Source organism: Acipenser ruthenus, chromosome 14 (assembly GCF_902713425.1).
Source record: "Acipenser ruthenus chromosome 14, fAciRut3.2 maternal haplotype, whole genome shotgun sequence".
Taxonomy (NCBI): Eukaryota; Metazoa; Chordata; class Actinopteri; order Acipenseriformes; family Acipenseridae; genus Acipenser; species Acipenser ruthenus.
The window spans coordinates 9,265,044-9,291,893 of NC_081202.1; the positions used below are offsets into that span (position 1 = coordinate 9,265,044).

The following is a 26,850-nucleotide window of genomic DNA, read 5'->3' on the forward strand; positions in this document are numbered from 1 at the left end:
TTGTTTGCTTTCATTAAGACCAGTAATCTTTGAGAGGTCTCAGCGTCACAGTCTTCATGCTTAAGAAAGATACTTACCATTGACAGGCTATTTTGGCCCTGGTTTCTTGTTTTTATTCTGTGGTATCATTTTATATCTTTATCAGCCAGTATATATAAGTTGCTAAATTCATATAAGGATAAATGAAATGGCAGCACTTTAGATTACGTGGATAGATAAACATGGCCAAGTAATTATACTGTACTTACTGTGTGAGAGCAGAACACTGTTGATAACCATGTTGTTACAATGTAATTACATGGTTATTCATGCACGGTAATCTACAGTGCTACCAAACAAACCATTCTGTACAGTAACAAAGGTTTGTGATGTGTGGCCAGCTCTATGTACAATTTTAATACATTTTTATAAATATTGGTTAAGTTTTATGAAGTTCAACAATAGTACATGTACTATAAGAAAGTAAACAATAATTAATGGTACATACTACACCATTCAACATAAACCCCAAAGCTAACATTAATAATTCAACAGCGACAGAAGAATAGGTTCGGATTAAATCTGAACTCCTTTTAGTGGCATTGAAGAACTATCACGTAATACAATCTTAATCTGAGGAATATATATATATATATATATATATATATATATATATATATATATATATATATATATATATATATATATATATATATATATATATTTAGAGGTTTTAGCATGGCATATTTACAAGCATCTTTATCAAAAGTATTGATTTTTAAGTTCTTTTTAAAAAGGTGCCTTTTTTACCTTCATAGGTTATCAGCATTTTCAGTGCCAGAAATGTATAGTTGGTTTGTGGCATCAAACACACTTTGCATACAGTTTATTTTCGTTAGTTTACTAAATAATTTACAAAAAATATTAAACTTGTGCAGAGTTTGCAGTACAACAGAAGATGGTTACTTTCTTTCACTATTGCTTATCACAAAAAAAGCCAACTTACTTATTAATCCTCTCGTCTGGATTTTTCCAGTGTGTTCTAATTGATATTTACTGTAAATCCTTTTACAAATAATACAAAGAAGAAAAATAAGCCAAATCCTACAAACACATGTTTTATTATACTTGAATACAGAACAGTTACCAAGCAAAACAATAGTTTGAATAGGGATTAGTTGCTACTTATTATAAGCATACCTATTATTGTTTTCATTTGTTGAAGCATTTCAGTTTATCTGACAGCATGGAACTAATTTCTGCTTGCAATTAGCGTTATTCAATCCAGGATTTTTTTTTCTTCAGTTGTTTCATAGTTTTAAGTACTTCAAAGGCTATACAAGTCTACAGATTGTATGCATATAAACAATACATATTTGTAATTAATTTAACTCAAGTTTTTTTTTTTTTTTGCTCTGTTCGGCATTAATTTAGGTTTAGTAGGGTTAAAGGACTGTACACAAGTTTTTAACTGAAAAGAACAGGGCCCGAATGGTTATAGAGCAAGTAACTTAAAATGTAATTGTAATTGTTCATTTGCATTTCCCGTACTGTTCTATGATGTTTGATATCTGTTTGGATGGCTCCGGGTTTCGTTGCTCCAAAATTGAATTATTGTCAGTTTTCTTCTAAATCTGCCTTTACCTGGCTTTGAGCTTCTGGAGAATTCTGCTGAAACTCAGCAGACTTGATTCTATTCAAATCATGTGACCATATGACCATCTCTGCCAGCCCACATTTACTGTATATAGACAAAGGGTAGGCTGGGCAAAGCAGAGTTTAAAAGTCATATTGTCATGGTTTGAATGGAAGGCTGTTCAGTCTACACACAAAGGATTTTCCAGAGAAGCGCAAAGCTTGGTAAAGGCAAATTTTATAGAAAAAAAAAAAATGATGACTTAATGTTGGACCAATAAAACCTTGTGCCACTCAGAGTAATAGCCAACATCATGCAATATTAACAGAAATATATATATATATACTGTATATATATATATATATATATATATATTATTTATTTCTTAGTTGACGCCCTTATCCAGGGCGACTTACAATTGTTACAAGATACCACATTATTTTTACATACAATTACCCATTTATACAGTTGGGTTTTTACTGAAGCAATCTAGGTAAAGTACCTCACTCAAGGGTACAGCAGCAGTGTCCCCACCGGGGATTGAACCCACAACCCTCCAGTCAAGAGTCCAGAGCCCTAACCACTACTCCACACTGCTGCCATATATATGTGTGTGTGTGTGTGTGTGTGTGTGTGTGTGTGTGTGTGTGTGTGTGTGTGTGTGTGTGTGTGTGTGTGTGTGTGTGTGTGTGTGTGTGTGTGTGTGTGTGTGTGTGTGTGTGTGTGTGTGTGTGTGTGTGTGTGTGTGTGTGTGTGTGTGTGTGTGTGTGTGTGTGTGTGTGTGTGTGTGTGTGTGTGTGTGTGTGTGTGTGTGTGTGTGTGTGTGTGTGTGTGTGTGTGTGTGTGTGTGTGTGGATATCTAATCATGAATGCATTTGTGCACATCAAAGCTTTTTATAAAAAATGGTGCTGATCAATATAAGGCACTTTGTACACAAAGTCAATCCATGCATACCTCACTTAATTGCTGACATTTGTGGAGTCGAGACTGGTCGCACACTCTAAAAACTCTTTTATATTCTTTAAGACATGACCACTGATGATCATGTCTTAAAAAATATAGAAGCGTTTTTTTGAGTATGTGTGTATATATATTAGCTAATTCTTTTTTTAAAACAAGGCTACTGAGGTAAATTGAACTCAAGTAATTGAATGCATTAGTTCCCTTCTGGTAGACGATGTGTGTGTTTTTTTGATCTACTGCTTTGACATTTTAACTACAATGACCTATTGCTCATGTAATGTTTTGCTGTGTCTGTTATGATGTTCATTCTAATAAAACCCATTCAAGTTCCCATTTGTACCATAAACACTCCTGTTGCCCAATTATATTGACTTTAAATGTGAGTGGTCATGGAAACACAAAGACTCAAGATTCAACAGCATGCAACTCAATAATTCATCTGCAGAAACAGGGATTTTGTCTGCCACTACCACCACATTTTCTCATTATGCTGCACCATATGTCCAAAATAAAACATTACTTCTGAGTAACTCAATGCGAAGGGAGCTAAGATCTTTCTCGAAAAAAAGCAGATCTTGTCTGTCTGCAACATGTTCATGTAACACGTAATCACCATGTAGGAACATGCTTTCCCTGCTGCCACCTGTGTCACTGTCCATGATTCAGTGATTCATAGCTTGCTACTTTTCGATTGTAATCGGTAAAGCTTGTTAAACGTCGAATTCCCCAAAAATATGCGTTCGAATGAAATAAATTTATATACGATAAACGATGGTAAAACCACTCGCTATTTTTTTTCTTACCAAAAATAATAATTTAAGAAATCATGATTCTTAGCATAAACGGTTTAAAATAGAAGCAGCATTACTATTGCCCCTTGTCCTTCACTCTAGCCATGTAATTATGTCTTGCTTTACAGAATTTTTTTTTTTGTCACACGCAGTCTATTCATTGTTAAGATCTATCACAGGGGTCCTCAAAGTAATTTGGGCACAGGCATAAATTGATCTTACTTGGCTGTTTGCGGGCAGGCCGACTATTGCATAGGTTCTTATCATAAACACTGCCTTCCCGCGACGCACACACACACACACACACACACACACACACATATATAGTAGCGTTTCAGGAGAACAAACACGAGCCAGACGACCAGCAAGATCTCATTCCGATGTTTATTTATTCAACGTCAGGACACCACAACACAGCCCTGAGCTGCTCGCAGGCAGCTCCTAAATAGAGTGTATGTAAGGGCACATTTACATACACACTGACCAATCACTCAGACCCTCTGTCCCGCTTTTGCAGCTGACTGGCGGAACCGAACACAAATCACAGTGCAGCAAACACAGACTCTATCTACGTACAGCTGCACTGTGCACGTGACACCACAGGCAGCACGTGAGCACTGCCTAGACACAAAACGCTCTTTACTCACAGATTCATGCAGGGTGACACAGAAACCGGGGGAAAGACAAGACAGCACACGCACACACACTTAGCACATATCACTACTATATTTATAATGTTATATATATATACAGTAGGGAAAGGGTGGTCACACCAAATATGGATTTGATTTAGATTTTTCTTCTGTTCACTCACTTTGCATTTAGTTAATTGATAAATATAATCTATTAACATGTCTATTTTTGAAAGCATTCTTACTTTACAGCATTTTTCACACCTGCCTAAAACTTTTGCACAGTACTATATATATATATATATATATATATATATATATATATATATATATATATATATATATATATATGTATATTAAGAGTTTTAGTGGGAGTTCTTGGCTCACTATGATAAGGCCAAGTCTCAGGCAGTAATTGTGCGTGCTGCATACGCAATGCAAATATTTTTAAATAGAATGTTTACACAGATAACCATGAATAAACTAAAATAAAAGAGGATAGATAGCGTCTCGCTCAGGTGAAATTAAAAAATATATAGAGAGAAAATTCAATTCTAAATACTGAAATGTATTTTCTCAATAACAGTGGTCGAAATTCAGTGCTTACCCGGCATATTAACACCCTGCCTCTGCTCACGAATGATTGGACATCTGTCAGATTTTTCACTTTGCCATTGGCTACTCACTCACCTTCAATTTTCATGCAGAATACCGCGAATGGCCTCATCTTGCTTATGATTGGACAGCTTTCTCTCCAATTGGTTAAACTTACTGTTAGTACCTGCAGCTGAAACAGACACAGTTTATGTCCCACCAGGCTAACTTATGATTGGGCTACCGCAGAGAAAATGCAGATATTCAATTGGTTGATCGTATCTGCAGCAGAGGCCCTTCAGGAAAAAAAAAATATGTCGAGTACGTACAGGCACAGCATACGCGAGCGGCACTGTCAACAGACTGCCGTGACGCTTTTGTTGGAAAACTTGTTTAAGCTTTATTTATTTATTTTCCCACGCTACGACCCGCCAGAAATGTGTTCAGGACTGTGGCGGAGTGTCCCGCCCCTATTTATTATTATTTGTATTTTTGTTTGCGGCGCGGGTAAAAGCGCCGCGTCTTTTGTTATTATATTTAAAAACCCCGTGAGGATGCATGGCTGATCAGCTACTGATTATTTAACTAGCTGACAGTCATGCATCCTTACCAAACGCGTGCAGACTCTGGCCGGGGGATAATAAGATAATTACCAACTAGTTAAATCCCTCGGCCAGAGTATATAAACCAGCAGCACTCTGCACTCGGGGTTGAGAGTGTAGAGGAGAGTACGGGAGAGCGGAGAGAGAAAAAGCAACATTAACAAAACAATTGCTAAGACGTGCTGGATTTCCCAGCACATCACTTACTTGTTTGTTTGTTCATTCGTTTGGCCCTTGTGCCCTTTTGTTTTGTGTTGTGTTAATTTGTTTAATATTTTGTTTATTAAATACGCTGAGTGCACTAACACTCAGCTTCAACCGCCCATCCACTGTTTGGTTTGAGTTACTTCCTGGTCCGTGACGTCATCCACATCACCACTGCGAGCCAGACTGTCACAAGGACCCATAATTTAAGAACAGTTGCCGCGGGCACGAATTTGCCCCGCGAGCACCACTTTGAGGACCACTGCTTTAGAGCTTTGTGTCACACACTTCAATAGGTGCCATCAAGCCAGAATGCCTGCTGAGCAGCATCTTCCAGTCAATGGATCCACAGCATTAGAAATTACACCCTTGATTGCAAGTAGCAGAATCCAATGAAAATAAAGTGTTGGCATAAACAGATATGGCATTACACTTCCTTTCTTCCAACACACATAACATCCTGAAGCAGATCCAGCGTTTTTTGAAAATAAACAGTTATTTTAATGGGTTTCATTTATGCATCTCCATTTCATGCATTTGCTAATGTTTTTAGGGCTATTCCTGGGCCTTCGGTGCATTGAGAACTCAATTTGGACTTGGTATTAATAAAAATAAAATAAAAAAAAGTTAAATAATGTCCCAATCCTAAAATTCTAGGTGATCTTTCGGCCAAAGCTGTATTACTTTATACAAGTCAATACGGAGTGTGTCCCTTCCAACAGGTAAGCTGGATATAGAGAAGTGCATTCTTCATTCTCGCTGCATTTAATTAATATCAAAGTTTTGTAAACAGTTGTTTGTTTTAAATGATACACAGTATGCTAAGTAACAGAATATATTTGTGGTGCAATATGTCACATGAAAAAAAACATAAACATAACTCATGGAGATGTATACAGGTTTACAGTAAACTCAAAGCTTTTCAGCAGTGTCAACAGGCTGCAACAGAAAATGCAACATCAACATAATTTGGATTTCATAATGCTCAGAAGACACGTTTGAGAAACAGTGATTCACATCCTGGGGCTCGGCAAGGCGGGGTGAATATAATGACAATATGTGGATTAGTTACTTAGCCTCCGGGCTGATATACTGAAATTCCACTTTACTACTGTTCTTTCCAGCAGCTGAAGACATGTTAGCTTGTGTTGCAGGTCCCACAATGCGTAGCTTCTGCTGCAAATTAAACCCTGCTGATGGAATCCAACAGTCCGGTATAGTATTTTCTACATTTAAAAAAAGAATGATCTGAATCCTGTCAAATACATTTAAACAAACATTCCTGTTGTACCTTGTTTTCTTTATCTTAAAAGCATGTCACAAACTGGTCTCATGGGTTACAAGCTTGTGCTAGTTTTTATATTGACTTTTATAGCAGGATTTTTGATATATTTTTCTTGACAATCTTCAGAACAAATCTAGGTTGCTGGTCCCTTGAATTTGGGTGTCCCATGTACTGACAACCAATGGGTCCTTATTGTATGCACAGCGTGCTAAGCGATGCAAATCAGTGCTCAAATAGAGCAGCACTTACTGACAGATTAGCAGATCTAGGTTTGGGTTAACATTGAAGAAACTCCCAGCTGTCTGGCTCTACATTTTGACTTCTAAGTACTGCTGCACACATTCTGATTTCATTTAAACTTTATAGCCATTAATCAAGTTCCTAAGCAAATATTTACCATTTCTCTTGGCTGGTCTCCTTCTGACCTGGAGGAAAAGACACTTTTTTTCTATGCTGTCATTCAAGCATATTGATACAGTCTTTAAAATGTATGCTACATTGCATCACACAGGTAGCTTGTGTAGCCCATGTATGATTATACACAGTAGTTTGATAATTTGGTATTACCTGAAGTTTTTTTTCTTGTGTGTACCAAGTGTTGTAAATCTCCTGATGAGTTAATAACACTGACATCAGCATAAAACACATACTTGCCTCTCGACTCCACAGCTTGCCCTTTATTTGAATGGAAGAAGAAGGATAGTGGTTCACATCTAGCCCTTGCCTTTCCATTCAATTCAGTGTGCTGAGGTGGCATTCATTACAGTGGCACCACATGGGAAAGAATCCTGACCCTGTGATTGAACAAGTAATTGAATTACTTTGTTCTTTGTATTATAGTTATAGCAAGCCTGTCCTTGAAACTCCTTGAGTCTACATGGACAAGCTTTGATTAAGCACGGGGATAATGTAATGGATCTACTTCTAGTAGTTCATGTGTTGATAATACTGACATCAGTGTAAGACATGTACTTACCTCTCGACTGCAGAGCTTGCAACGTCTGTCTTTAAACAGTATGGTTTGTGGTTAGCATCCAGCCCTTGTCTTTCTGTTCAATTCTTTTTACAAGATAATGAAAATCACACATCTAACAATGCATGTGAGTTACTTCAGTTAATTTCAATCTGTAAAATTATATAAAATGTTATGGAGAGTCATATTTGGGGATTTAAAGGACAGCAGTATTTAACGTTTGTAAGCTAATAGTTAATAAACTAAATAAAACATACAATAAAAAAATGCCTGACAAAAATATACAGCATTGAGTACAGGAATTAAAATAAAACAAAACATCAAACTCGGTATGATGGCTTTGCTTATTCTGGGGGGGAAGTAAAGACTGCCTACTCTTCTAAACACTAACATGGAGCCTCTGCTTTTAAATATTTGATATTCTGCTGTCTAGTCCAGAGTTCAGTGATGTTTGTGAGCAGCTTTCCTGCTGTGCCTGTCTGCTGCTGTGTTGTGTTACTCCTCTAGAAAGGCTACACAGTGTAGGCCTGTCACTTTCTCTAGCACATTGTACTGATTGCCTGACTGTCAAGACTTCCTTACTGCTTACCATGCTGCCGTACCACCTCCCTTTTGATTAAACACTTAAGGGCACCAGATTTCTCTGTGTGCTTTTAGCTGAGCTACTGTAAGTGAAGTAGGTCCTCCCAGTGTGCCTATGTGAAGTCTGCCCCACCTAACCCTGTGCTTTCTGATATGTGTGGTCGACAGGCAATTTGTCAAAAAATCATTAGCTGCTGACCAGGCATTCTCATGAGATTAGCTGGATGAGGAACTTTTAACACCTTCCATGCTGTAAAACAACAATAACAAAATATTGTTTTAAAACAAACACAAAACAGTACATTTAACTAATAATATAAAAATTAACACAAGTAAACACAGTGGGCCACAGCTGTTTTGTAATTTCCTTTAATAATATTCTAATGCTTATCATGCTGTTGCCTTACATAATGAATACCTAATTAATTAGTCGAGGCAGGTAAAATTTGTCTTGGGCAAGATTCTTCCTCGTTTCAAACCTGCGTTGGAATCTTTCCAGAACACCACAACCAACACCAAGCGTCCTATAAACCTAGAAAAGAAGAGAAAACTTTTAATGCTCATTAAATGCCAAGGCACTTCACTGTTATTCCATTTGCTGCTTAAACAAGAACACAAAGATATAGATCCTGTCAGGCTCCCAATGTACAGTAATGTTTTGTTTTTTTCTTTATGGCTGACATTTCCCAGAACTGTTGCTTCAGTAGTTTTCCTTCACAGATTGCATAGTGAAGAAAAATCAATATCTAATTTCTCGCATCAAGTGATAGTTCTGGCATCGTTTTGGCAGGAAAACACATGTTTCCCATCTCAGGACCACCACTTTACAAGTACCTACGTACGCTTTTGCAGTACTTTCTCCTGGTTATATCCATCATTTTAAGGTTTTAGGCCTAGCTAAATCTGACATTACCCTATCTCTAAAAAACAATGCTTGCCAAGTGAAATAGTAAATCTTTCCAGTCACTGCTGCCGTGTGATCTGTGAGCAAACCAGGATCCAGCATACCACAGGAGGAAGAAATCTTGAGACTTCACCTCATGGCATGCTGACCTCCATTAGGAATCTTTAAATACAGCTATGCATGACAAATAGAGCCTTGTGGCAAAGTGCCCCGCCCCTGTGTGCATTTGTGTGATCTGTGTTGTATGTGTTGTATGTTGTGTGTGTAAATGTTGGTGTATAGATTGGTACACGGGATATAAACGGGTCTGTGTTTCACGTATATTTAAAAAGTGTATATTTGTATTTAGGCACGGGATTGCACATCACACACGTGCGTTTAAAATATAATATGTGAACACGGGGTTTCACGTAATGAATTCACGTGCTGGGATTCAAGTGAGTAATTAATTAGTAATTGAATCCCAGCACAACAGTATAAATAGATGCACGTTTAGTCACTCGTGGTTGGTGTTCGGTGAGTGGAGAACGGGAGAGAGAGGAGAAACTAAAAAGTGAAAGAAAGAAAGAACGTAAATATTGCTTTACTCACCGTGTTTGTTCGTCCCTGTTTGTTAGTGTGTGTTCGTTTTTGTTTGTCTCTTTATTTTGGCGCAAGTGCCGTGTCCAGTGTTTTTTGTGTTTCAAACCTTTTATTTTCTGTCTGTTATTAAATGCTGAGCGCAATCACGCGCTCAGCTTTACCAAAACCCCATCTCTCAGTTTATTTATTTCCTCCATCTGGTCTGACGCCACCCACTCCGGCCGTCTTTGTGACAAGCCTGTAAAACACCAGTGAGATATTGGGCCCTATTCAACAAAAAACAAGGAATATGTTTTCAGGACTGTTTCAGGAGTTTATAAACATTCTGTAAGGTTAACAAGTGCATTGAAAAATAAGATTAAACTTCTAAAAGGTCTCATGAACTGCAAACTTGATTTAAATAATAAAAACCGGGCTTTAAAAAAATGCAATTATATTTTGTACAGAATGATACAATGTGTGCCAGGTGATCTTCATAAATTAGCTGATTACAATAAAGTCTACAGTGAAATGCAATTTTACATTGAATTCACAAAACCTAGCTGTGTGCATGTTCGCAATAAGAAAGTCTAATCAAGTCTACTTAAGAAGTTAGCAAAACTTTTTTCCACCTATTACTGAAAGTATCAAACTGTTTGGAGAAATTAGATTAAATGAGGGTCTTGGGGCTGAAGAAACCATTTCAAACTCATAAGGACACATCGGAAAACTGACTTTCCTGGTAACCCAGACCCCAGCATTAAAACAACATATAACAACTGGAGTAAATGAATGAATGAAAATGTGTATATGAACACTTTATTTTGCTTTTCCTTTACTTCTAGCCATCGTTTGGTATAATGTGTTGTTTATGCTATGCAAAATGGGTAAGATGCCCAATATGCACAGCTGTCTCCTAGCAAGTGATGCCACCACTGTATTCTGGACGCTTCAGTTTATTCTAGGAACATGTCACATGAGATATCAGTGGAAAGCCCAACGCCTCCTCTTTCATTTGGTTTATTAACTGTTCCTAGCTCTTTCCGTTTTTGAGTTATAGGCACTTGAGCACACCTACTGATTTTCCAGTGCCTGAGATATTCACGGGAGAAGGTCGGGCCGCAGATACACTATGCCTAGGGTCCAAACAGACCCCAAACCTAAAACAATTTGGCTACCTGGACTAGAATCATCCTTTGCACAGTGTAACAGGATGGGTGCCTGACAACTACCTAAAAGGAAGCAAAAATCAAGTCACTAGATCCACATAATAACTGATACTGAAGCACTGTGGGGTCTGAATGGACCCCAGGTTACCTTATGAGGGTTGAACCAGCCCAGAAACTTAAACAATTGTATTGTTGTCAATGTGCTACAGGCCCCCAGAGCCCATTTTCCTGTCCCTTTTGTGCACATTTCCAGTGACGCCTCAACTATTACATTTAAATAAAACATCTTGTGCAAAAGAAAATGGGACCCCAGTGTTCACAAAGACAAAACAGTAATAGATGTTGCAATTAGCTGTCAGAATTGATTATGGGTTCTTATAAACAACTTTTCATATGTTGAGCATCTGAAGGTTAACAGTTGAGGGAACATTTCAGACTGTAATTTATGCCAAATCTTCACTGTACTTGGGATTTAAAATGCAGAAGCCTTGTACAGCCTTGTGTTAGCCTAAATCCATTGTGCAGAGTCATCATTTTGTGTTACACTTGGCACATTTTCTAAAAAAAATAAAATAAAATAAAATAAAAAATCATTTTTGAGAACCTTTCATGTTTTTTTGTTTTGTTTTGTTTTTCGGTACAGTAATAGGAACTGAAAATGATAGTATGCTTAGAGAATGACAAAATGTATATGTGTACAACAAATCTACATAGACTATAATATCCTACCAAAACATTTTACAAAAATGACTAAGTAATATTAAAAGGGTCAACCAGACAAAAATTATATTTACAAAAATAGATGATAAGTTAAAAAATGGATCAGGCAAATAAAGAATTTTCTCACTTTTTGACTTTGATATGTTTTTTATTTTTAGTTTAGGAGTAAATAGCCTCAAATCTTACTTATTTTTACACCTTCCCCTTACCTTTATGTTTGAGAATGGGCACAAACAAATAACTTCACCAAATGCAAGGAAGTTGAGGGCAGAGCTACATTACAGTGCTAGGGTATTTTGTAAACATCAATCTCTCTTTCCTACTTTCACCTGAAGAGACATTTGAGGTCTTGAAAGCTTGTGATTAATTATTGTTTAGTTAGTCCAATAAAAGGTATCACATCGCCTTCTCTTTGTCTAGCATGTGTTTCTGAAACAGTAGCTGAAATACCAGTATTTTACATTCCATCAGGGGTATTCAAATCACAGTGGCCTCTATTAGTACAGTATTAATCTTGAAGATTTTAGCTGCATTGACTGATACTAGTGATTTTATTTAGACTGAAGTAACTGGAATTTCACTGTGCTAAGTACAGGAGGTTTAAGTGTTTATTGAACGGTTATTGAACAAAGCTGTAGTTTTACTGAAATACTAACCTGATCCTAGTTTACAATCATTCTGAGTGGTTCTGAGTTCTGTTGTTCTAATACTGAATTTGAATAATTTTATTTGACAGAATTCACTCTATATTATCCGAGCACATGAAATCTGGGCTCAATTTGATAACTTTCTGATTCCAAAGAAATTAGTTTGATGCTGTGACCTTTTAACTATCCTCACAATAAAAGTATGAAGAAGGTGGGGGCAGCACAATTTAAAGGTCAACTACTGAAAAAATAAGGAAACTGGGATTCCACAGGAACGCAATGACATTTGAAGCTGCTTACCCTTTATACATAAAATAATGCTTCTGCATGGTACAGAATGGCCAGATATGTGCATTAGAACATTTGGAACAGCTGTGGCAATACCCTAGATATATATATATATATATATATATATATATATATATATATATATATATATATATATATATATATATATATATAATTTTTTTATCCACTTAGTATTATACCTCCAAAGCTTTAAATACAGTATCACTTACTCTAGATTAAATGAATGAGTAAGGTATTTTCATTATATATATTTTTTTCTTCTAAGTAGATCATGATAAATTCCATTAACAGCTTAGTTTTTAAATATGCAGCACAGGGGGATTTTTATGCCGTTCCATGTAATTGGCTTCGTGGCTGTTTTAGCAAATTTTTAGCTTGACAAACAGTGTGTCGTATCATTCACTTCGTCATATGGTAGGGATAACAAGAATACATGCATTTTCATACAACTGTGACAAAAACCCCAACAGTCTCATTCCTCAAAATCCCCAACTTGTCTTAAGGTGCAGGCACACATTTTTCAAAATGTTTTGTTGTGTCTGACAGGGTGATTTTTAGTTTTATGTATTTAAAATACATTTGTAGTTTTAATACACTCTGTCACAAGAATAGGCTTACATTAAAAATACAGTTTGTAATTACAGTTTAATTTTTGAAAATATAAAATCTATGCAGTTAATTATGTGCTGATCTACTGTTGTCTTTAAGCTATTATAAATTAAATGCAAAAATATACCACTATGGTGTTGCCAGAGATACAATGTTTGCTTTCTTTCGTGGAACTTGATATATTTCTTTCATGGAACTCTAATGATGACATCTTACCTTCAATCTTCCTCCAAAGCATTCCTGTATGATGTCAGTTTTTGTAATATGTATATTTTGTGTGTTCTTAAAAGACAACAGATGGTACAGTAGTATAAAAGCACATTTATAAAGTGACAGGATTCGAACCATGTAGAGGTAGGTTATAGCTTCGAAACACTGCAGCGTTACAGAATAGACTGAATGATGGGCTATATATAACAGTAAACATATTTTATATTTATTTTACTGTGCCGTCAGTCCTAAATGTATTTTCATTTTAACTGTAATTAAACCATTTTAGCAAAGCCCCACCTCATTTAAATGACAATGACAGTGGCACTCGCTCAGTCCACAGACAGGTTTGTTGTAAACCTTCCTACAAATGCAGGTATATTGAAAATATTATCGTATTACAAAGCCACGCCAACTGCATACCAGTCCATTTTTTTCTGTTGTAAACATAGCCAGTGACATCATATATCACTGACGATCACATGTTAACATTTTGAAACGATGGTATCTTAATACCTCCACTGATAAAACAAACTTGATCTAATGCAAACCTCTTTCCTCTATATGTTTTATTGTATTTATTAATATCAATAAAGGGGCTAACCAATCACTAAGGGGAAAACACCAGCAGGATTTCTATCGAGTTATAGGGTGGCGGTATTTAGATCATCAAAACAGACAGCTACATATTATTATTTTAGTTAAATAAAAATAAATGAATAACATATATTAACTGTGTCTGAGTTTATTGAAGTGATCTATATTATTTTATAGTTTAGGACACAGTAACTATGACATAGTAGCAATTAGACATTGCATGTGATCTGAGGTGCAATTTGAAAGTGGTATGCACAAGCAACTTTTTTCTTTCACCATGTAATCATTTATTAATTGTAGTCAGTCACTACCTTGTAAAATGGTAATATTTAAAATGCACATACACTGGAGCACTATAAGCACTGTACAGTACATCTGGTCCATGTAAAACGTTTTCACAAATGTAAGCAGTGTTGCATTGTATTTAGTCTGACATCATTCCACCCATGGTCCTGAATGACCTTGTCCAGATGACAATCACGTAAAACTAATGGCCCAGGCTTAGCAATAGTTAACCTTCATTTCACGAGGCGAAGGACTGGGGTTTTTGATATATATACTGTATATATAATTATAAGGAAAGCACATTTAGCCATTAGCTCTCATAATCACTATTGCATAAAGCCCCACTTTCACATGCAGTGTCCCGTGGAGAAGTTTACGCCAATGCCTTCTGCTTCACTATTTTCAATTCACTAGCAGTCTACAGCACTTAAAGATAATCACCACACTTGCATCCTAAAGCAGTCCAGCTGTCTATCCCAACTTCATTGCAGAAATGTTTTTTTCTGCATCATTGACAATATCTATGGAAAGACCATTGTTCTAGTGCAAAATAAAATGTTTTGTGCTCACCAGAAGATAATTCTTTCTAAGCTCGAGGGGATAACTGTAAAATAGTTTACAGGACTTAACCAAGCAAGGCACCTCTTTTATACCTGTATGTAGTATAATAATAATAACAAATACTATAATTACAATTGTTACGATAACTTTAGTGTTGACACAAACATATACTGTAATAAACATAGAAAATTCGGCCTGCTATACAGTATAGTATTAAGCACCAACAAGACTGTGAAGTCTGTGTACATAGTTATAACACAATTATCATTGAGAAGTGTTACAATTGTTCTGAAAAAAGTCAATTAAATCATGGGCTCAATTAAGTTACAAAAAAGGTAAAAAAAAAAAAAACGTAGATGAAAAAATGTGCTTCTATAGTAGGAATCTAGCAGCACTTACAGCACATTTGTTTCTCATGTTTGAACCTTGTTCAGTTCTGGTTCCTACCACTCAGACAAACATTTAAGATGCACAAATATTGAGCTGTCTTGTAATTATAAAGGCAAAATAAAATGACAAGAACTTGGGAACAGTGGAGGTTGTCAGAAAGGTATTCTTTAGTCAAACTGTGTCTGGATTAGGTTGAAGGGTTAGAGACATCATTGGAGACAACTGTCTCTGTTGGCGTTACACCTTCAGAGACAACAGTAGGCTGAGACTCCTGTGTTTCTGTTGATGAAGGGGAGATAGATCCAATAACGTGAGTCTCCACAGAAAGTAACATGGGCGTATTCCTTTTTAATCCATCATTCATTGTAACATGGGCCTCCTCTGGAGTCGCGCCCATGTCTTTGCTATACTCTGATGGAGACTTTCTTTTTATCCTTTCGTAGGTTTTATCCTTGTTCTCCATGCCCTGGTCACTCTTCTGAAATCGCCCCAAGAGCCAAATGAAGAATCCAAAGAGGACAAAAGCTGCCAGGCTAGGAATAAAAGCTAGACATTTGACATCAAGGCTGGCTCCTGTATACCTGCTGTGCAAAAACATATCGTTTTGACTGTAGATCTTGTTGTTTTTCAGATCAATGTTGGTGGATCTCCATGCCCAAGTCAGAGTGGTCTCATTAAACTTTTTCAAGGTATCAGGGTCTTCAACGGTAAAGATTTTCTCACCAGGGCCAACATACTGACCATATTCATAAGGTTTGTAAAATATCTGATTTTTCCACATATTTAAATCCAAAATCAAGACAAGGAAGATTATTCCATAATTAAACCATTTCCCTGTTAAGAAACAAACAAAACATGTTTTAAAGTCATCACCTTTTTGTAAAATAGTTAAAGAATTACTTTAAAGTACACATTTATGATCTAAAGAGAAGATGACTTCGATACACAGAGAGTGGTGAGGGTATGCAATGGGTTAATACACCTAGCCATGCCTTTAATACAGATACTCATTGGGGTCGCTTACCTTTTTAGTTCTTTAAAGATCCCAATGATTCAGTATTAAAAAAGCACATCTGTTTTGAGATCAACTGCTAACTTGGAACTAGACAAGCCCTGATCATTGGCCAAAATGGCCTCCTCTGATTTGTAAAATGTATTTTGTTCTCACCTGCCATTTCTTACCTGATTAATAATATTATCCCATTTATGGTTGTTCATAATGTTTTTTTAAACATATTATCCCAGCTGTGACAGTATTATGGAGATGGCTGAACAGATTGTTACACTTCAGAGTTTTATATAATATACTGTAGAGAACTGATTGCTAAGGACAATCTTCAGCACAAGATATTGAATACATCAGAATCTGGGAGAATTGCTCGATTTATTATTATTTTTCATATGTTTTACTACTGTAAAAGCTGCAATTTACTCCCGAAAGTAATTTTACTGTTATACAGTCAGGAAAGGAACAACTTGAATAGAACAACTTCAAATAGCTACAGATGTTTTTAACCTTTCAAAAAATGGGAGTAAATTACAGGCTGGACTGAATCATTTAGAAAAAAAAAAATCGTACATGCCAGAGTCAGTTAAACAAAAAAAAACAAAAAACTGTAGATTAACTACTGATGAAAGCACGATAGCTGTTGTCCTAATTTTTTGCAAAAAGGTCAATTAAAGGGTCTCTGGGATTTACTGTGAACAGGAAGCATTTAATCAATAAAACTTGCACTGACAAGCCAAATGTAAGTTATTCAATATACTTAAAAGAGGATTGTCACCAATAAGCTTCTTATATAATAATATTCTATTAGCAACCTAATGTGAACTTTTTCAAAATACAGTACTGTTTCCATTGTATCATTCCATCATAATCTTTATTATGTACTGTAATTATACTAAACTACAATTTTATTATAAAAAGCACAATGGAAGCATGTTAAAGTACACACAGGTATGGTAAATGGTCACACAAGTAAATCATTGTAAAATAATGCAAAAAGGGAAAGCCTAATTGGAGCTTTTTAAGATGAATTATTAATTCATTTTTAATCACAAACAAAATACCTGAAATGCTGTCCCATGCTATGACTGCTGTAATGCATTTAGTGTATGGGAGAACTCACACTACAACGTCATTTTCTAGTAGTAGTCTGGGGAGGAGAAACAACCTGTTCTTATTCATGTACACAAACTGAAAACGCAATAGGTGTATGAAAAGAAATGCATAGCTAACTTGAGATGCAGATTTCAGATAAATACTGTCTGCAAAAGACTTCCACATGCATAATATCTGACTTGGAAGGGCAAGGTACTATTTTGGTATTATCAATTTGGGAAGATTGTTATAAAGCAGTTTTGTTTTCTTTAAATATCGTATTTCATTCATACATACCTGTAATATGTATATGATATTCTTCTTTGAAAATACATTTACAGACAGGCAGCTTCAGCTTTACTTGGGTGGTAGACATTCCAGGCAGGTTCACATCCAAATCCCCCATGAAGTGAGGAAACTCCCAGTCCTAATTAAAAAAAGAGAACCGCTCTTCAGATCAATCTTTTATTTATGTATCAATTGATCATGTTTGACACTACGAGAAAATATGTTTATCCACTTAGAGTAATTGATAAGTGCTGTGTTTGCACCCTATTTTGTAAAATAGAAATGTTACACTTACAAGAAACAACTAAGGTGCACATAGGAGCTTTTTAACATAAATCTTTGTTTTCTTTTTAAAATGGTGATACATGCTTTGCAAATTTGGCCCCTGAGTTGCTATAGAAATGTTTCTTTTGCTAGGTCTTGATAAAAAGCTTCCCTTTTTCAGTGGTGTACTATGAAAGATAGATTTCAATTTATAGTTTTTTTTATTATTATTATTATTATTTTTTAGAAAGAATGACTGGTCAAAAAGTCTGGCCTATACAGCAAGTAATTTGTTTTTGTATTCAGTAAACAAAATAACAAGACTGTTTGGCCCATACAGGATTGCCCTTTGCTAACAAACCATTTTTCCCCCCTTAGCTTTATGCTCCTTGAGTTTTAGCATGTAGTTGTTACACCCTCACTACTGAACCACTGAATCACATTCATGTATGACAGTACATATAATACATTGTTTCATACTGTACCCCCTAATCTGAATTTTACTATAAGTCATTTTTAAAATGAAAGATTATACAAATCAATTAAAGGGATCTTTCTGAACTTGAGGTTTGGACTGAGTATTCTTAAGAAAGTTTTGGCCATGTTGCTCTCAAGAGAGCTATAATGTAGATTAACTTGTTTTTTGCTGGGAGATTTGTTTAAAAAAATATGTGTCATGAAATTTCAAACATCATCCAAGGTGGGTCACTGGGAGTTAGCGACTTATATTGCTCATATTGATCATCCATCCAGTCAAACAAACAAAATTACACATTAGCTGTAGTCACCCATAATTGTATTGCTGTCAACCTCTTTGGGTCATTACAAAATTAACTGTCCTTGACATTTTGATCTATAATTGGGCAACTTTGCTGGCAAAGCACTTGGGGTGTATAATAACTAGATTATCCTAGGCTTATATATTGATCTTTTTCAGAGTTATACTTACATTTTATATGGCAATAATACCAGTGGAACTGATATTTCCCTATACAATCCTGTATAGGGAAAGATGAAGGATCAGAACAGCCGATTTCATGTTGGAAATGTAAAATCATTTCCATTGTGTGATATGGCACTGGCACTTCTTCTCTATATAAATCTCCATATTTATGCTGGTTGAATACTATCATTGAATATGAATATATTATGATATATGATAGTACAATGACCGCCTGCCTATTGTGTGTATATATGGTGTATTTATTTTAGTAAATCACCCAATTACCAACTACAGTACTTATAAAGAAGACATCTTATTGGGCAATTGTTATCAGTTTGATTGAATTCACAAATATTCAAAATGTTGTCCATTTTCTTTCTGACATACTGTATGTGTCCATTTTATGTCCAGCACAGCAGCCAAGTTGGAGAATGGTGAGTGGCTGTGAGGCACAAGATCTGCAAAGCCCTGCTAATGATAGTTTACAGGCTTCTTAAACAGCCTTCATAATCTAAATCAGAAGGACCAAGCCATACACAAAGCAGACCGCGGTTATTGGACAAAATGACTAAAATCTGCTCTGCTGACAATGCCTCAGCTTTCACGAACATTACATTTAGAACCAACAAGATAAACAAGGAAAGAGGAGACATTGACTGAATCATGTTGCCTGGGATCTGTTCATCAGCTCCTGTGCTGTCATATTAATATCTTATTTAACAAACACCTACGTAAAGTGCACAGACTAACCGAGTGACTGCACTATACTTTAACCAAGAAAAAAAAATCAATTACAGCTTTTATTGCAAAGTAACGGCCAACCCATGTTTTCTCTTTAACTAAAAGCCTTTTAATGTTCTGAATACACAGGGGAGAAGTCCGGCAAATGTGTACCGTGGCGAATCCAAATATTGTAGAAATAAATAAAGCAAACCTTCACTAAACCCCTTTACCGCCTTACCAACAAACATTTACAAAGTCTAGATACAATCTGAGTGAGGTTTTTTCATTAAATGGTTTTAAAAAAAAAACACATCATAAATCAAGCATACTATGGAAAACCTGGGATGGGCAGTAATGAAGGTCACTGGCTCTTAGTTAGAACACATTATTGCAATTGCTGAAAGCACACAAAAGGACTGATTGTTGCACTGTGTATAAATTCTAAACAAACAACATTGGACTAAATTGTTAATGCATGAATAACAAAAATCAATTAAATACATGAAGTTTCTGATGCTGCAAAGAAATTGCCATTTGTTGTTTTTAAATGTTCTTCAGAGTTAAAGGAGATTTAATTGAAGACATGAACCTGCATTATCAGGCACTGCTGTTTTAAAAGTAAGCAAACAAAGCAGTAGCACTAAGCGCCTGCAGAACATATACGAGTGAAACTTGTCTTCGACAGCTGTGCCACCACACTAGCCTTGCTAAATGTGCCATCCTAAAACTGTAAAGGCCGATGGTAAATTAGGAGTCTGTGTGGAAAGATATCGTGGAAGACACGTAAGAAGACAAAGTGCTCTTACTTTCATGTCAATGATCACACATTGCTTATCGACTCATAAAGAGAAGAAGCACTTCTGGAGAAGGCAGTTATCTACAAGATGCCACACAAACAGTTCAGATAAGTTAAAATCTTTTAAAAGGTAACGTCATGGATTGTAATTTAAAGGGGACAGGCGCTTTGCAGGCTCACTGAGGCCATAAACAGATTTTTATTGTCACTTTACGGCCTTGGTATGTGATTCGCTTCCAGTCTTTTAAAACACTCAACGCATAAGTTAATTTCCATTGATTGGTACTCAATTGTAAAGGTGAGGGAAGGACAGATTTTCTTGTTCTGAAATCAACACATTAACAAATGGATTTATTAATATCTGACGATAAATACTTTCTAAAGGCAAGTACGAGTACAAGTATCAGCACAAACTCTCAGGGGCTTTAATGTATTCTGCTTTAGATTTGGTTTACCTTTTAAAAGATCATGGTTGCTTAGCCATGTGTAAGCAGCCTTGACATATTAGTAGTTCAGTATTCAGTACATTCAATTTGCCCAGAGCACTTGTTTTCCACTTTTATCCAATTAATCGTAGCAAGGCCTCATGTGTGGGAAGTAAAAAAGCTGGCTGCTCTCGTGAAATAATTAAAAAAGATAATTTAAAAATACCATGGGGAAAGAAAGGATTGAGCCTGCAGATGACCTATATTCTGAAAGACTACACTAGGTCATTAACCTAAACATGAAATTCACCTACGATATCTACAGTAGCTGTGGCTATCAAGATTTAATGCCTTTCAGTAATTCTTTTAGAACAGAATCAACAACATTAATAATAATAGTAACACACACAGCACTGTACATCCTGCTCATGGTGAATTGTTGTGTAACTTAGTTTGGAATTATATATACACTACCGGTCCAAAGTTTTAGAACACTTCCATTTTTCCAGTTTTTATTGAAATTTACGCAGTTTAATGTCTCAATGTACTCTGAAATTAAAGCATAGAACAAATAAACAATTGGAGATAAAAAAGAGATCATGGAATCGTTTTGTTTAACAAAATTTAATCTAAATTTTTGACTCATCAAAGTAGCCACCTTTTGCAGATATAACAGCCGAACACACTCGTGGCATTCTTTCTACAATGGAAATCAAATATTGTTCGGAAAGTTCTTCCCAACACTGTTGCAGAAGTTCCCACAAATGTGTTGCACTTGTAGGTTGCTTTGCTTTCACCCTTCTGTCCAGTTCATCCCAAACCAGCTCGATGGGGTTTAAGTCTGGAGACTGTGCTGGCCATTCATGATTTGAAGCCTACCATCTTGTTCTTTTCTTCTAAGGTAGTTCTGACATAGCCTGGAGGTATGTTTTGGGTCATTATCTTGCTGTAGGATGAACCCCTGACCAACTAGGCGTATACCAGAGGGTATTGCATGGCGCTGAAAAATGGTGTGGTAGCAGTTTTGGTTCAGGGTGCTACTCACTCTGTGCAAGTCGCCGACTCTGGATCCAGCAAAAGAGCCCCAGACCATCATGCTTCCTCCTCCATGTTTGACAGTTGGTGTCACACACCGAGGAACCATCCTTTCGCCTGCTCAACGGTGTACAAAAACCCTGCGTGATGAACCGAAGATTTCAAATTTTGATTCATCGGTCCATAAGACCTTCTTCCAGTCTTCAGTAGTCCACTGGCAGTGCTTCATGGCCCAGGCAAGCCTCTTTTTCTTATTTTGCCATCTTAGCAATGGCTTTCTTACTGCCACTCAACCTGTCAAACCTGCAGCTCGAAGTCTTCTCTTCACAGTTGAAACTGAGACTTGCTTACTTCGACCAGTGTTAAGCTGTGCTTGAAGCTGTTGTCCTGTGAGCCGCCTATCACGCAAGCTGTTGACTCTCAGAAACTTGTCTTCTGATTCTGTTGTGGCTTTGGGTCTGCCAGACCTCTTCCTGTCAGAGTTTCCTCCAGTTTCCAAGTGCCTTTTGATGGTGTAGGAAACTGTACTCACTGACACCTTGGCTTTCTTTGCAATTTCTCTAAAGGAAAGACCTACACTTTTAAGGGTTATAATGGTCTGTCTGTCTTCCTTTGTTAATTGCCTTTTTCTCGCCATTATGAGAGCAATATACTACTTCCTGCAGTACAATACTGTCCAAATAATGCTTAAGAGGGTGTAGTAACACAGTCTGTTCCAACACTGCTTTTATACAGACAGAGGGTTTGTAAGTAATCAACAAAAGTTGGGACACCTGTAGGAATACTTTCAAGGCTTAATTTACTTCCATTGCTGCAGAACAGCTGTAAGTTGTTAACCCATTACTTGTTCCCTGAAAAAGGCCTTTTTGTATAACTCTGAAATGTACATTATTTTTCAGTTTTTGGTAACCTAAACTTTTTTTTTTAACCTCTGGCAGTTTATCGCTTACCTTTGTACCATTTCAGGTTATTCACTGGACTTGAACTGCTTAAATTTCAATAAAAACTGGAAAAATGGGGGTGTTCTAAAACTTTTGACTGGTAGTGTATATATATTCCAATTTAATTATTTGAAGACTTTAGACAATTATTATGTCACAGTAGTTCAATTACATGTGGTGGCAATTTGCCATGGATACATTTAAATCTTCTCCCTAGGTCCTGGCAATCTCATTTAAAACACAACACAAAACTATTGGTGATTATCGTACATAAATCTAGTAGCACTAGTTATTAGGCTACTAATTATTAAGAGCGCATATGCCTGTAATAAATACAGTTTATGGCAGCATTATCTTCCTGATAAGTACTATTCAACTACTAAAAAAATGAACATACTAAAATTAACCAAGTATTTTCTAATTATGACGTACAGTAATTATATAATTGAGTACTAAATCTAACCTCAACATTTTACGAAACACAGGATTATCAGCCCAAATGCGTGTTGCCAAGTTCAGAATAAATTGTGTGTGTGTGTGTGTGTGTGCGTGTGTGAGAGTGTGTGTCTTGCAGACACTTATGCATTATGTGTATCTCAACACTATACGTGATTTTTTTTTCAATCTGCAGGATATAGGGTTTATGACACTCTGAGAGGGCTGGTGCAAGTATTTTTAATTAACCTGCATGACGATAAGGAGGTCAAACACCAGGATGAAAGAAGCGAGGAATGCCCTGGAGACCTCATCACTTGGCAGAAATCCTCTGTTTAAATTATCCCAGCTGATCCAGTCAGTGCTGATGACAAGAACCACTACGGATGTCAGAGAAAACAGTACCGTCCTGAAAAACAGAACATACAGGAGTGCACGTCAGTATTATTATTATTTGTTTATTTTGACCAATTGTAATATTAAAAGCGTATTGCTGTATGTTGCAGACGTAATCTGTTTTAGTCACGATTATTGTATGTACTAATCTTTCTCTGTTGAATTTTTAAATTCCCATTATTGTTTAACATTGATTTACAATTGCATTTATGGTCTGAGTCATTTTCGCCTGTTTTTTTTACTGTTACTGATAGATTAGACTATGAAGGTTACAGGTACATGTCATACATGAAATGAATGTGCACACACTAAGCACACTCTAGAAATAGTCTGAAACTCAACCTGTTAAATACAGATACCAAAAACCACAGAAAAAGAGACGCTTTTTAGCTATTTTGTAAAAAAATATTTTAGCATGGCCAGCTGAAATCTGACACTTCAACATGTAGGGAACATGGAAGAAAAAATTTGAACAAATTGGATAATAAATAAGGGAATTATGGCCATATATACAAAAGGGACCAAAACCAACCAAAAAAAAAATCATTGAAAATGTACAAAAGAAAACAAGAAAAAAAGTAACAAAAACTCATTCAAATTATTCGTCCAAGGCACCCTGATCATGTGGCACAAGATGGGGCTGTTCACTGTGGCTTGAATGGCCAGCAAGGAGGTGACCAGGGAAACATAACCCTAAACAGCTCTGGTCTCGTGCATCTGATCCACAAACATGAAAAACAAATATATATTTATTGGAAAATAGATCCTTGTGCCTTCGATGTCACCATTTCTCTTATTTTTTGTAAAGATTTTGCATGAAAATGTTTGTTTACTGCACCAAGGTAGGTCTGTTATACAGTGCAGCAGCAACATTCCAAAACACTCAACACATTCAAGGCTAGTAATAATACCAGAAATACACAAATAGGTCTCTCACAGTGCCTGAGTAAAAAGAGCCAGGTCAACAGCAGGATATTTAAAGTACATTATCTAAAGAGTTAATAAGAGAGATACTGAATTGAACTTAAAGATCTTGGGCCAGATATTGAAATATTTTACAATTGTTATGCAAATCTGCTTGCATTGCTAATATATTGCATATATTAAGTTAATTTATTCTAATGCTGTACCGGTAAGTGAAACATGAATAATACTCTTAGTCAGCACTTCAGGTAAAGGCTTCAGCATTGTTGACATAATACAAACTAAAGTTTCATTAAAAAAAAAATCACTTTCCATGTGAAAGATCTGAGGGTAAGGGGCTTACATGCTGAGCTTTGTCTTACAGCAGCAGCAGCAGCAGCACAATGATATGTGTCCTATAGCCCCTTTCCCTCTGTAAAAAAAACTAGAGTTTAGATGCATGTTGTGGAATACCAGCTACAATTTATCATGGGGGATTTCTTAACAAGTCTGACTCTATTAGGTCTAACCCTAATTTTGTGCTGTCTGCTGTAGCTCATGCCTTATCTCCCAAAGATGATGAATAAAAATAGTAACGGTCATTGTACAACTGTCAATGAATGTTCAACACAAGAGCCCTGGTGCACTCTGAAATGTTTTAGGCCGTCAGGCATCAACACACCAAATGGCAAATAATAAATTAAAGAGAAAATATAAGCCGCAGGTTGATGTGTTTGAACTTGAACCAAAAAAAAAATCTTCATACATATTTAATTGCTCTATAGAGATTGTGAACCATTTTGGAGATGTTCCAGGAGTTACTTCCATTCCATTACTAGGCTTACAGTATGCGTCTCCCTAACCTAAAATGATTGAATCCATACAGTAAATGTCTTTCTACTTGTTGACCTGAGCACTAATTGAGGTTGCGTGAAGATTAAAACAAATTGTGTATTCTCTCTTCCCCAAAAAAACAAAAGAACATGCTTAATGCAAATGGTTAAGACATGCCAAGAAATGCAGGAGGTCATTGTAAATGCATTTTTCAACACACGCAAAAGTATATACAATATATTATTGAGTAATTGAAAACTAGTATGTTGCAGCTATAGGATGTCCTGAAATATCTAATAGATCCTGTTATAAACTTGTGAGCGGACCACTTGACTCTTCTTTGTTATTGCAATTTCATTTGTTTTGGGAGATTGTATACATTTTTAAAACTGTGTTAAGATAATGCTCTAATAGCTTACACAGAGATGAACAAAAATCAAACATCCACCGTTGTGACATGGAAAGCTGACTTGTTTGTGTACTACTTTAATCTTCATAGTACCTTGAATGCATTTTGCTTTCAAGAGATGCAAGAGCAATACAAAGTGGCACGATGTCTCATTTCTCATATAAAACCAAGATGTGCACGACACTGTCAGCAGAAACTAAAAGGGATGTGGTTCAAATGAGCAATGACCCATTTTTGTTTATCATACCTTATTTATATTGTCATGACATCACAGTCTGTATATATGTTACACTTATTGTACATTTTACCTCATAACTTGTGAAGCACATTATTTTGGACAAAGCTATTTAGTGTATCATATCTGCAGGCGTGCCTACTGTACTGGGAAACGGCAGCTATGTCATAGATTACTTCTTGATTAATGTTGTCTGTGTGGGGATCTCTACCACATTTTAAAGCTACAGTCTTCAGGTGAGAGCTGTCTAATTTGCTGCTCCTTTGTGAATTAATGAATCCTATCTCTGTGGTACTATGTGTGTGGGGAGTCAAGTCTGCATAATGTGATGTTCTGCCTGCAACAAGGTTTTTAACTAGATTCTCAGTCATATATGGGAGCTATGCAGAAAGCCAACCAGTTATACCACTTTTATTGACATTACCTAGTATGGGGTATTGGTATTTATGTCCAGAATTGCTATTAATATCTACATAGCCCAGCCATGATAGGGGTGGTTCTGTATTGCTGTTTTTCTAAATATAAGATGACAGAGGAGAGACCTCAAGTGAAATCAATTGAATGTAAGACAATTTTGAAATAGAGTTGTGCTGATTTCCCAAAACGGGCCTTCAGTTTGTGGTTATGATTGCTGCCTTTGCATTTTTTTGCTTTTATCAATTCAATTCTACTTCTATAGCGTGCAACACATCATTTGAGCAAGCATGTAATTAAGCTAGTTCCTTGGTATACTGTAATTTAAAGACAATTAATACTGTAGTTATATGCTGGTCTTTACAAAACACTTATTATTTTTAATTATTCATGTTTTTGTTTTTTTTAACCACAGGTGTACATTGATTTTCTGTGTAGTGTTTGTTGACTGAATGCTCAACATATCTGACACCTGTGTTGATTTTGCCATAACTGGCTCTTACA

At 36.1% G+C, this 26,850-nt stretch overlaps 1 protein-coding gene across 1 annotated transcript in view; it reads right to left on the reverse strand.

Annotated features, from left to right (window-relative positions):
- Nucleotides 1-12,806: 12,806 nt before the first annotated feature.
- The window catches only part of tmem117 (transmembrane protein 117), a 57,745-nt gene continuing 43,701 nt past the window's right edge, over nt 12,807-26,850 (reverse strand). The window contains exons 6-8 of the mRNA XM_034032661.3: nt 23,405-23,564; nt 17,603-17,732; nt 12,807-16,038 (exon numbers count right to left, since the gene is read on the reverse strand). Of these exons, the coding sequence (XP_033888552.1) occupies nt 15,392-16,038; nt 17,603-17,732; nt 23,405-23,564 (937 nt within the window). The 3' untranslated portion in view covers nt 12,807-15,391. The remainder of the gene's footprint in view (nt 16,039-17,602; nt 17,733-23,404; nt 23,565-26,850) is intronic.